Source organism: Alligator mississippiensis, chromosome 14, assembly GCF_030867095.1.
Source record: "Alligator mississippiensis isolate rAllMis1 chromosome 14, rAllMis1, whole genome shotgun sequence".
Taxonomy (NCBI): Eukaryota; Metazoa; Chordata; order Crocodylia; family Alligatoridae; genus Alligator; species Alligator mississippiensis.
This window is the reverse complement of record NC_081837.1, coordinates 5,034,668-5,047,725: the sequence shown is the minus strand read 5'-3', so window position 1 is coordinate 5,047,725 and position 13,058 is coordinate 5,034,668. Positions and strand designations below refer to the sequence as shown.

The window sequence follows — 13,058 nt, the reverse complement described above, 5'->3', positions numbered from 1 at the left end:
TCCAATTTTAGATGCTTTTTGGTTTGTTTGTTTGTTTTTTGGCCTGTAACAAACAGGGCTAATAGCTGGAAAGCTAAATTTAAGAAATATTAAATCATTACACTGAAGTTTTGTCTTTTGTTGTGGTACATTGGTACAGTTATCATGCTACACTGCAAGAGTTAAGCCAACCCCCCCCACCAAAGAATATATTTAACTAGACAAAGTCAACATGTACAGGTGCCCGCAGGAGATAGCTCAGCTCCTGGGGGGAGGAAGGCAGGGGAGAGGAGGGTGCAGCCCAGCCCCTTGGGAGGAGCAAGCCCCGGGCTGCATGAGGGCCGTGCATGCCTTGCAGCACCCCCAGCCCTGTCCATGCCCCAGGGATGCCCTGGGTCTTGCACCCTGGCTGTGGCAAGTGTCCTGGGAAGCAAGCACCCTCCTGTGAAGATGCCCACCTTCACCCGTGAGAGCCATCACAGCCCCTGCCCTGGGTGCCCTGGTGTGGGCAATGGCACTGATGCAGGGAGACGGCGGCACCCCACGGGGAGAGGACCCAAGTGGGCACAAAGCCTGGTGTTGAAGTGGTGTCTGCCTTCCCTCCAGTGGGGACAGCATCCCCACATCTCCCACACCCCAGCCTGGGGTTTTCTCCCAAGAACTGCCATCCAACCCACCTGGCTCCTAGAGGACTTTTAGAAAGAAAACACTGGGGTATGGAGACGACGCACCTATGGGGTTTGTCTACCTGTGGTACGAGCTCATCTTGTAAAGATCCAAGTAGCTGTCCTAGTTATTGAGTGTACTGGTTTGTAATAAAGTAGTGCTTGGAGACCCCCAGCTAAATCGCAGCTCCATTGCACTAGGTTCGGTACAAGTCCACGACCATCTCTGCCCCAAGCAGCCTATGTTTAAATGGACAAGCCTGGTATAAGGGGCACAGAGATACAGAGAAGAAAAAGGGTTATCAAGTAGCTCAGCTCAGAGCAAAACCTTGGTCTCCCAAATCCTGCGTCCTAATGCGCTCACTTTGCTAGTGTTTGCTTGGCAACAGCAACCACTTGGTTTTTACCCCAAAAGACCCCCATTTCTGCAAGAATCCCCAAAGACAGAAGCCCAAGTCTTGCTATTCCTAGTTTCATAACTTGCTCTCATTGTCAGACAACCCCTGGCCATGTGGCAGAGACGTAAGGATGCTTTATTTCTAAACCTAAGGATGCTTTATTTCTTGGTCACCAGCAGAGAGCGCTTGGCATCTACTGAAAAGGCCAGAAGCAGCCTGGTGAACAGAGACAAAATAAGGCTGACACCGCAAACAAGCAATAAGGAGCCACACTCACCTGCAGAAGCCAAAGGAGGTACGTATACCTGGACTGAATCTGGCTCAGTCTGTCAACGAGAAAATGCACAGGTTTAAAAGCGCTCCTCTTGTACTGACCTGATGGCCTGATGACGGGTGTTTGTGCCCAAAAGCTTGCAATGAAAGAATTTTTTTTTTTGCAAAAATCTTGTTGGCCTAATAAAAGATATCATCTCTACTACGAGCCCTGATTGCTCATTGCCCCTAACACACCAGGTTGCAAGGGTTTAACAAACCCAGCTGGCTGTGTAAAAGGACCGCAGAGGACTGATTAGGGTTGCCACTTCTCAGAGCTCAATGCCTGCCATATAGACACATCAGGACAGCCTGGCACAAACTGTTGTGTCGTATGACCCATCGTGTCCAGACATACTGACAGTGGAGTGACATACTGATCCAACAGTGTGACATGGGCCTTGTCTGCTCCAGAAAGTTGTGCTGCTTTAGCTGTACCTGTATAATTTTACCCCGCCTCACGTGGATGCAGTTATACCAGTATCAAAGGTGCTCCACGGAAGTGTCATACAAAAAAGGGACGTATCTACAGCAATATAATTAAACCTCATAACACTGTACCCATGTTAGTTAAAAAAAAAAAATCCCCCTACTATATGACAGACCGGTCGGTGCAAGCTGCAAGTGTGGGCAGGATCACAGCATTATTTGGGTCACAGAACTGTGCTATGATATGTAGATGAATTAGATATAGTGCTACAAAGCTGCTGACCTGGAAAAAAACCTTAGCTGTCCCACAAAAACTATGATAGCTGTGTGCCTGCAACCTGCTACCCTGCTGGGTTGCTTTCTCCAGGTGCTGAAAATGCTGCAAACCCTGCTAAGGCAGACAGGCCAAAGGGACACGTGCAGATGCTCTGCCACCAGCTAGCAAAATCCATTGCTCAGGATACTGCTTCAACACTAATTCACCATCTTTCCATCCACAGCTCAGGTGCAGTCTTGGGAGAGTGAGGCTAGAGGAAGGGGGATCACGTCATCCAAATACAGAGGTGAAGCACTGCTCCCGAGAGCACAAAATGCATCTTTCACGGAGCCCAAAGCCAAATCCAAGTCCTGCGTTTCATCCATTAGAGAACAGTGAAGATTTCAGGATAGTTTTCAGGCCCATCACCTGGCTGCTCTCCCCTTTAGTCCCCAGACAACCATTTGAAAAAAGGCTGATGTTGAAGAAATGCAACCCCAGGACTCACTCAACAATGAGCTGAGGGAGCCCGGGGGCAGGCCAGGGCTTTTGCTCTAGATTTCTTTTTTTAATAAGTCTCCATAATTAATAACGGTCTCATTAAAATGTTCTCGCAGGAGCAGACGGCCTGCCAGAAGCACAGGTGCTCCAAAAACCTTTGCCTTCTAACGAGCGCCCTCCAAGGCATGTTGCTTAAATATTACAAGCAGGCACAGAAGTGAGTCTCCTCCTCTGAGTCGCCGGAGATGAAAAGATCTTGTGTACGAGCACTGCATTGGAGCAGCGTGTGAGGAAGCAGGGTAAGGAGCCTATGAAAGGAGCTACCTGATCAGCAGATCTTTGGCCATATTCTCCCCGCTTCGCCAGCTTTGCTGCAGAGCACAGAAGCGCAGTCTAGGAGTGTTACTCATCCATCCCCTGGGCTGCCCTGGCAGCGCCGAGCTCCCCGTGCAACACTCCTGAGCCTCAATGGAGTGAAGCTGGTCTGTTCAGCTTCCTTTTCCCATTTGATTCATTAGGGCGTTTGGTGCCATTAGGGTGGAAACTACTTACAAGAGGGTTATATATTATATAATGGGCAAGAACCCATTTATCTCCCAGGATTTGTTTTCCCAATGCTTCTGCTTGCGTACTTCTCACAGTCCTCTGAGTTGCGGTAGCTCCTAGTGCAAGTCATTTCTCCGTGGCATCTAGCCAGGGTTATTTGATGCTGGGGAGAGCCCTAAGGCCTTGCAGGCCTCTGGCTAGCTGCAGACCAGGTACAGCATGGGAGGGAAGTCACCCCTTTGTAAGCCAACTTATCTAGCTGACAGGAAGCTTAATTAGTATCTATAAGAAGTCTCTGAAGATGTGCAGACAGGCAATGTGATCTAGAAGAACGCACGCAGATGTGGAGGTGGGGGACTCCCATGCTCTAATTTTGGTCCTCACCAGTGACTAACTAGATGGATGTGGCTATCGTTTCGGACCTTTCTGTAACCACCTGCAAACTAGAGGTGATGCTGCTTCCCTCCCCAGAGCATGGGGGAGCAGTTATGCCCCCGTGTACAGCACTTCCGACAAAGAAAGGGCCACCAGCTCCTATTCCTTGTAATAATGCACTCATGCAAAAAGGCAGAAGTCCTTTAGTTGCCTGGGTGGGCAGGGGCAGCAGCAGTGTGGCTGATGCAAGTGCACAGACTTCAGCTCTGTTTCAGCTCAAGGCTTTCAGATAGTTTCCAGCAATGGGTGCAATCAGAAGGTATGGAAATGCAGGCAACATGGGCGGTTACAGGAGGATTTCATATACAGCTAACTAGCAAACTTTTATACAGACCGGGCTCCAGCTCTGTCCCTCTTGCTCACGAGGGACCACAGTCCTGTTTGAACCCCTAGCACACCGACACATGATGAAACACTGCATTGCAAGTGAACGTATTTCTAGGGCCAGCCTAAAAAGGGAGGAAAAGAGACACTAACATTTGTGAAGGCAGATTTTTATGTTCAGCATCGTCACCGCCAACCACATCTTGGCACTTGCTTCTTTAAACCCTGCGGAGGATCAGCAGGGCAGGCCTGAATGACAGACAGCACAATGCCGTACGAGAGCGTGCCTTGGATACGTTATGCCCATGACTGAGAAGCAGCATAAATGCCACGTGGTAGTTCTGGATTGTGATTGAACTAAAGGCATTGCAAAAAGAAAGCAAGGAGGACATGCCCACGATCTGCACTGAAATGGCATGTTAGGCTGAAGACACGCTGGCAGAATTGGAACCGTGCCACTCAGTTCTTCTGAAAAAAATATAATAATTGAGGATGGAAAACACTTTTCCCCTTCAGAAGCCCTTACAGGCCATTTCAGCTGCGACACAGACCTTTAGAGCTCTCAACAATAAATCAGATATATTCTTTGTTGTCCTCCCCCAGGTCGATCAAACAGTGAAGCAGCTGCAATGAGGGCAAGACATTGCCTGCCGAATAATGAAGTTTAATGTGACAGCATCCTCTTTACCTATATGAAACTGAGCCTTATCATGCATCCATACCCATCAAAACCAATGGTAGCAGTGCCATCGATTCCAATGCACGGCAGGGCGATGCTCTATCCTTGTCATCTCCTGTGTGCTGATGTACAATATACTCATCACGGTAACATCTGGGCTGAAGTTGGATCCAAATAGCCATCCCTACCCTTAATGCATCCCTTTTGGCACTGACAAGGCCTAAGTCAAAAGCAAGATTTATTTCCACATGCCCTCCCTTACAACTGCCACTGATAAATACTACCACTACTTAATCCTGCTCCGAAAGCTCTTGGGGGCTCCTAATTCACCGTGATCTTTCCAAGGCAGCTTTGTTTTTAGGGCCCCTTTTAGCACGAGTAGGATGAACGCTGCTGTATCCCAGCTTCCTTTGGTCTGCTTCCCAAAAACACAAAGCCTTTTTCAAAACCAGAGCTTCTGCTTTGCTGGCCACCGTTAAAGGGACATGCCGCCTTTCCCCTGATTGGGTTTGACAGGGTGAACTTGGGACCTTCCGGCAGCCTGCTTGCTGCCCCTCATTAGGAGGGATGGTCCTCTGTTTAGATCCAAATGTGTCTTGGCCCCAATGCCTCTCGCTCTCATCAGCCTCCAATACCAACGTTTCCAACAAAGGGTTAGGAAGCTGCTATTACAACGTTGGGACAGCTGAAAACAGGACAGCCTGTGACAGCCAAGGCCTGTGTACACCCTCCATCTAGCAGTGGGAAAGCTCTCCCGTCCCATCGCCTTCAGCAAAGTGAAATGAAAACCCGGACACCATACTGACTCGCTGCCGAGCCGTCAAGCAAAAAGTGACAACTTACGGAGTAACGGCTGGAACATGATCATTGGAGTCAGCACAAAATCTTGGAGGAGCTGAAAAGAGCAAACCCAGGCAGACAATGACCTTTCGAGCACTGGGGGAAGCAGCCGGATCTGGCAAAGAGCAGCACTTGTCTTTGTGGGCAAGGTTACAAGTAACGTCAAAGCAGCAGACAGGCTGCTGTACTCGCCAGCGGGCTCCAAGGAGATGCCAAGGTGGCTGAGCACACAGAAATAGTACACGGCAGTGTAAATGGCAGCTACATGCAGTTCCCTCTCTGCACTGCCCCTCTCCGCAGCATTAGGAGGCATGGGAAGGGCACGGCTGCGCAGTGGTTACAACACTAGGGACAGCCAGGTTGATGAAGCTACTGAAGCCCAGGATTCAGGGCTCAACATAGCCGTTTTCCACCTGCATCAACCAGCTACGCCGACAGATGCTGAGATTGGATGGTGCCGTTAAAACGCAGCTGCACCCAGAGGGTGCTAAGGAGCCAAATCAGCTCCATGCACGTGCAGGCTGGTTAGTCTCATCTATAGGCACTCGTATGAGGCAGCCCCTCTGCTTGCGAGTGCTTAATGACTATTTCCAGCTTGAGATGGAAGATCTAGCAACTGCACCCAGTGGGCAATCTCTCGCGCCCACCCAGAGCCCTGGGGAGGCTGGGGTAAAGGGTGGCACTGCCTGCAAGGAGCGGAGCCTTGGAAAGGATCTTTGGGTAGCTCACTGTTTCTAATTCTGCTCTTAAACAGATCATTTCCAACCTCCCCTTCTCAAACCCCACAAAACAGCAGGCAAAAAAACAAAACAACAAAAAAACCCCGCAGGGAACTCAGAAACCTCATCCTGCCAGGCAGCGCATTCCCTATCTGAGACCCAAGCAGTACTTGAAATATTCAAAAGAAAGTGTTGTTTGAACTCGTTACCCGAGGAAGCTGCCAGATTTATCTGTGACCCCATTCAGAAAGGCTCTGTGTGCCGAGACAGGCTGTAAAAATGCAGCGGACAGTGGAGCCTGTCCAAATATCAGCTCATCAGCTTGAAATGCAAATGCGGAGTGCAATCCTAGCCTGCTTGCAATGGTACTGCTGGAGAAATGCAACATATGGGTTGGGGTTTTTTTAAAGATAAGTGATAGAGAGATGTTTACTCATAAGAAGTATGTCCTGAATCAGCCAAGTTTGTTTTCAGGGGCAGATTGGCTGCGACCCTGCACCTTTTCCCCAGTGCAAAATTGCTATTATTCAAACTAAGTTAACACTTTGCAGCTATCTGACACTTGGAATGATCCGCCAACTGTACAGGGTAAAAGAGTCAGTCCCAGGGACTTCAGCGGGTATAGGACCAGGTCCATGTTAGCTGTTAGCTCTAGTTACGTTGTGGTTTTTGCCTTTCGGACTTTTTGAATTTTATCCTGGACCTCTTAGTGCCAGATCCTGCAAGACACAGGGCTTTTCCTGTAAACCCAAAGGAGCAGGCCCTTCGGATGTGTATTCTGATGTAGGGGTAATCTTCAAGAGCAATAAAAGACTGGGTAGAACCAGTTTGTTTTAGCCCCTTTCCAGTACTGCCAACACATAGCAGAGGAAGTCAGGACTCAGGGCCCCACTAATGCCACAGGGCTGGCTTAAACATCTTAAGAGTGCTTATAAGAAAAGAAGAAATTACTAACTGAGCAAACTGATCTCTCTGCCTTTTGTTTTTCGGCCTCTATCACGTTTTCCTCTGCCACCAAAAGGGTTCGAGACTGACTTCTTGTTTTTCAAATGAAAGCAGAGATGCTCACAAAAATCAGGTGAAGCCCGGAGAGGAAGCTGGAAGAGAAACAGCAGATATTGAGAGCCTGAAGATAAAATTCACAAGCTGGCTTCACCCCCCTCCTGTTGCACAAGCTCTTTCTTCTACCTTTTCACAAACCATCCAAGCAGCTGCTAAAAAGCCACTAACACCATTTTGCCACCCACCTTGGCTTAACTATTTTTCATAGTTTCATAGATGTAGGGTCAGAAGGGACCTAAGTAGATCATCAAGTCTGACCCCCTGCCCTGGGCAGGAAGGAATCCTGGGCTCCTATGACCCACCCCTGGTAGGTTTGAGCTCATATGACCCCAGCTAGGTAATTATCAAGCCTCCTCTTAAAGACCCCCAAGGTAGGAGCCAGCACCACTTCCTTTTAGCTTGTCCTCTACATACATTACCCCATCTCATAGATACTCCTGCCAACACCAGTAAAATGGCTTGTGGAATAAGGCTCTGCCCGGCGTGACCAAAGGCAGCAGTAGCCGACTTAAACTGGAGACTGCAGGATGCCACTTTGACTAACCTCTCCCCGTGGAAAAAGGGCATTCACAAAGTGGATCCGAAGTTAATTCAAGCTGTAGGGACTCTTTATGCTACCTTTATTGGGTCTGGGTCACACCTACAGGTTTTGAAGCAAATATATGAACAGTCCCCATGAAAGTAAGAGCCCAGCTTTCAGCATTTACTCACGATGCCTTGGTTTTAAGTGAGCACACTAATAGTTGGGCTGCTAGGAGATGAACTTCCCAGCATGTAAAAGTGACTACGCAGGCTCAACAAAGATCATTTTTCCTATGACTCCGTCAGCCTGTCACGTCACCTGCTACCAGCGAGACAACTGTAAGGTCTGTATTAGTTTCTGTGTATCCCGTTACTGGAGATTTATCGTGAGAATATTTCTCCCACTGGGCTCTGGACACATGGGCTGCTACTGTCACCAGGAACATCCATATCCTTAATAAAACTATTGCTGCTGCCACCAGACACCCAGAATTGGTACTGGTTTCAGGTAGTGCCAACCACATCCTGTGCACTGTGCAAGCACAAAAGAAATGACGATTCCTACCCTGAAGAATGAGAAACATTTGTTTGCTGTTTAAACGTTTCATAAAAACAGGGGTTTTGTTATAAACAAGGAGAACAGGCATTGGTTTTCATGTAAAACACGTGGACCTATATAAAAAGTAGGACAGAGCCGCTGTGGTTTTTTTCCTTTTTTATTTTTACAGTTCACAATTAGAAACCTAGTGATAAATTACACAGTTCAACCCTCCCATGTGGGGGCCTGAAAACAATCCCTCGTCTTCATCGCTGTGTAGCCAATGCCGCGTCATCCCGGCGAGACGGTTCAACGTGCGATTGAACTAGGTACCTGGAAACGAGAGGCAGAACAGCAAAACTAGTCACCTGCTTTACAGCCCCGGAAAGCTTTCCATTTGTTTCAGGAAATCAGAAAATTAACTGGTAGCAGGAAGTGCTCCCTAAAAAAAAAAATCACTGGGGATGGAAACACGTACAAGGATGTCATTCGAACAACAGTACATTATTATGCCATCAGTTTGCAAAGACTGCAGATGCCACAGGAAAAAAAAACCTAACTGGGACTTGTCGAACCATAAGGCAGTCAGTCTTTATTTAGGGGAATGTTAGCAAAGTGCAACAGGCCTCTTCGTAGGCATCTGTTTTAGGTAACTGCAATGTTTGCAAAGCAGGATTATCAATCTTGGCCCTGACCCAGCAAACCATTTGAGCGTGTACTGCATTCTAGGCATTTCAATGCTCCCGCTGACATGTTAAGTATTCCCATTTCATGTTAAGCACATGCCTCCGAGTACTTTGGCCTTACTGATCTTCCCTGCTAGTGGGTTTCCAGCTTCCCCACGCTGACTCCAAATACTGTGGCTGTTCCCCATATTTTCTTTGACAAAGACCACAGACATTGACAGCGCATCTGTTGAAAGGACCAACTCCTGTCCCCATGGCAAACAAATCCAAGGGAGAACACAAACAGCTTTAAAATGAAACCCAGAAGAATACCGCAGTGGTGCTGCACAAAACTGATAAGGATAGGTAATGGCTCAGTGCAATAACACACTCACTCGTGCTTTGACCCTCCTTAGCCAGGGGTTACAAATCTGAGCACGACGGGGGCTCTGGTATAAGGACTACCACGTGCCAAGTGTCTTGAGCTGGGCTGTCATTTGGGCCAGTATTTGTCAACCGAGGCTGGATCGGGTGTCCCTTGCAGTCCATGATCTAATCGAGCACGCGGAGTGAAATTCAGCCCTCTGCAGAGGGCCTGCACAAAGGCTAATGCATCAGTTAAACAGGTTTAAGTGGTGCAGTGGCTCAGTGCACGGCCTCTCCACGGGGGCAAATTTCACCCGTAATGAGTATAAAAGCAAGGCAGAGCACATACAAGTCTCGTCCTGCGGGAAATGGCAGAGACGCCGGGAACGGCCAGAACGTATCAAGACCACGCTTTTGTGGAGGAGAACGGTGCTCAGTGTTGTACATCTCTTCTGTGAATGCTGATAAGGAGTGCACAACCAATTCCTTTCTCTCAGGTCTCCCTACCGTTGCCCACCTTTGGCACGGTGAATTTCGTGTATCACAAGGTTCAAATGAATACTAACACTTCATAATAATACTTAGCACTTACACAGCACTCCTCAGATCCAAAGTGCTTTACAAAGCGATGAGTCCTCACAACACCCCTGTGAGGTAGGTAAGTATTATTATCCCCATTTTACAGATGAGGAAACTGAGGCAGAGAGGTTAAGTGACTTGCCCAAAGCTACAGCAGGAGCTGAAATGCAAGAAGAGGTATCCAGTCCAAGTCCCGTTCTCTTTCTTACACGGGTGTAAACAAGAAGCAGCTCCCACAGTTATCCTGGTATAAAACATCCGTAAGCAAAGAGATCAGAAGCAGGGTCCCTGGCTCCCAGTTCTGCGCTCGGACCCCTTGACCATGCCAGCTTCAACTAACTGAGCAGGCTCACCGTCAGAAATGCTACGGGCAATTCGGAGCACAGAAGAAGCGGATTTGCAATCTTAAGGCAACAGGTCTCTTAACAGCTCCACAACTGCACATCGAGTGGGATTGCACACGTGTCTTCTTTGTCGCACTACAGGAGTCTAACGGTGGCCGCCGAAGCCATCTCTCAACTGCAAATGTAAACAGCAATGGACCTGAATCCCCTCTCCCACGAACAAATGTAAATCAGAACAACGAGGCGGAGTTACCGAGAGTTCAATTAGTGGGAGACAAGATTTGGATCTTATCCCCTGTAGGAGGCATAGTGACGTCATTTCATTCTGGACAGTTTTGGTCGGGTTTACTTCTCTTTCTCTCTCTCTGAGAATCTCATCCTATAAACAAAGTTTCAATAGTTTCATCTTTCTAGCTTTCCGCATCAGCATTTAAACAGCGTGTGCAGCTGTCCAAGGCGGCATCAGTATTTCCAAAAAGTATCGATGCATGCAAATATCAAATATACAAAAACATTCAAAGTGCTGGGAAGCATTACAAAGAATATAGGTGATCACAACAAGACAGTACACTTTCTTTTTTTATTTATTAAAAAGACTGAACAACTCACCCATACTGTAACTATGTCACTTAAAACATTAGATGGTCCTTCCCTAACCATTGGAAATACAGGTACTTATTCCTCCATCTATCTACCTACCTAGAAAGAAAGAGAAATAGCAATCACACACATTTATACTTCCTCAACCTTGGCAGGCACAATTCATGTAAACAGGAACGGAGTATTTTTTACACCTCTTCTGGTGGTGTGGGGTGTAAGAGAAGTCACATTCATCTGACTGACAAGCAAAATTAGCATTGAATATGTTGGGAGGGAAACAAATCAAATGGACTGATGCACTAAAAAGCTGAAGCACTAACTACCCTGAAGCAGGTATACAATGGGCATCTTGTCAATTGTTCCGACTTTAGAAGAGAGGACTAGTATTAAGGCAAATTCTTTATTCTAAGTACAAAGGAAATCTCCTTCCATTGTATTAATACATCACAGCCAAACAAGGTGGAGAGGAAAACTGCATCCACTGTATGAAGTCATTGGGATGCTTCTGACAATAACATGTAAAAAAAAAAGCCCAGAAGAAAGCAACAGATCAGGTGATACAATTCACTGCAGCAATTCAGAGAATATGCATCAGCAAAAAAGAGCCATCCGCTGAGTGATGCCTTGAAGCTGGAAGATATCTCATGATGCTTCCACCTGTGTCCATCTACGGTCTCAAAATGTAAGACCCAAATTAAAATTAGAAAACATAATTAAAAAAAAAAAAAGGAGTAACCAATCATCTTGAATATAAAGTACTATAAGTCCATGACTTCACTTCTCCGCAGTGTTTCCAAGTGACATTTTACTATAAAACATTTTATTATGAAAATTCAAAGGGGGTAAGGGATGAGAGAGACCCAACTCAATTTCATGATTTTTTCTTTTCCTGGCCCACCACCAGCTCAAGGAAAGAGAGAGAAAGAGAGGGAGGGACAGAGGGACAAAATATTCAAACGTGATCTCTGGATTTCATTTATAACGTTGCGAGCCAGCAGACGAAAGCCTAAACTGCTGGAGGGTTAGAGGGGGATTGATGCATGGTGCTGCTTGCATTCCTCTTCGTTTGCTATGATATCTGCTCTGTAGGTCTCATCTGAATATCTCCAATCTGGAAAAGACCAATACATGATTTTACTGTAGTATACCTTAAGTTCACTATAAATGCCGTATATACTGGGACATAAAAATGACTAGCTGCAAAGATGCACGATGCAGGAAATAAAGAGCATTTCCCTTCAGGGCTATTCAACCACTAGTCATTGCCCAGCTTCATGGTTTGTTATCACTGGTTAATTTTTAATAACCGTGACGATTTTTCTCTTTTCATAGAATGAATAATTTCAAGTCAGGTAAGGGATAAAAATATCCATCCATAAAAGAAGCAGAAGAACAAATAAAATGGTATTGATTCTAAACTCTTGTCTGCTTTTGGCACGCAAGTCAACTTTTACATTATGGGGATCGGAAAGAAACGCTCCTTGTGAGTGTGTTATTCCACTGCAGGATTTCCTGAACCTTCCCTGGAGCAGGAAATAGCGGCCACTCCCAAGCAAGACACTGGATGAGACAGGTCGCTGTACTTATCCAGTCGAACTATCCTTCTCTCTCACCCCAGGACCCCCTGCTAGTCATTTCATCATGATATGACCTCCCGAGGTCCCCACCAGGCTTGTTTTCCTATGATCCTAGGTGCCCTGGTTCTTGCAATATGGACCTGGTGTCCACGAGCCTTCCCCACAACCTCCCCTTTGGTTTTGCATTTCCAAAATCCCGGATACATCCCTGTCAGAGCTGAGACTCAGCAAAGAAGTGATCTCTTTGTTCATATATCCTTGTGCGGGTGAACAGTAGGTTTGAAAGCACAAGAGGTTTAGAAGGCCCTGCCCAATACCTGCCATACAAAGCATAACTAGACAGATTGCTACACCTGCTTCCCACCCAGCTGAGATGCAGTTCTTCACCGTCTAGGAACCATTGCTCTCAGTTATGCTTAGGTACTGGAGATTTGACATCTCCCTAAAATGGGATGGGAAGGATTTGAAAGTTGCGGCTAGCAGCTGTCTTGACTCGGTACAGAACTTGTGACCTTTTTTTTAGCATGAAATGCAGACTTCTGGAATTAAACGGCGCTCCTTTCGCTGTCAGCCACGTTGGTGTCTTATCCCACATGCGTGTGCCCACATGTGGGATAAGAGACTAGCCAAAACCTTGTACGCTAACCTTGAGGTCATCCTAATAGTGTCACTGAAGGGGGGCAACTGGGGGTAGCTGCCTTTGCTGGGGTGTGGGGGGCTGC

At 47.0% G+C, this 13,058-nt stretch overlaps 1 protein-coding gene across 2 annotated transcripts in view; it reads right to left on the bottom strand.

Moving 5' to 3' along the window:
* Positions 1–8,367: 8,367 nt before the first annotated feature.
* DHRS11 (dehydrogenase/reductase 11) overlaps positions 8,368–13,058 on the bottom strand; it is a 55,251-nt gene continuing 50,560 nt past the window's right edge. For both annotated transcript variants that reach the window (XM_006276486.3, XM_059717135.1), the window contains one exon: positions 8,368–11,870. In XM_006276486.3, coding sequence (XP_006276548.1) covers positions 11,829–11,870 — 42 coding nt within the window. In that variant the 3' untranslated portion in view covers positions 8,368–11,828. The remainder of the gene's footprint in view (positions 11,871–13,058) is intronic.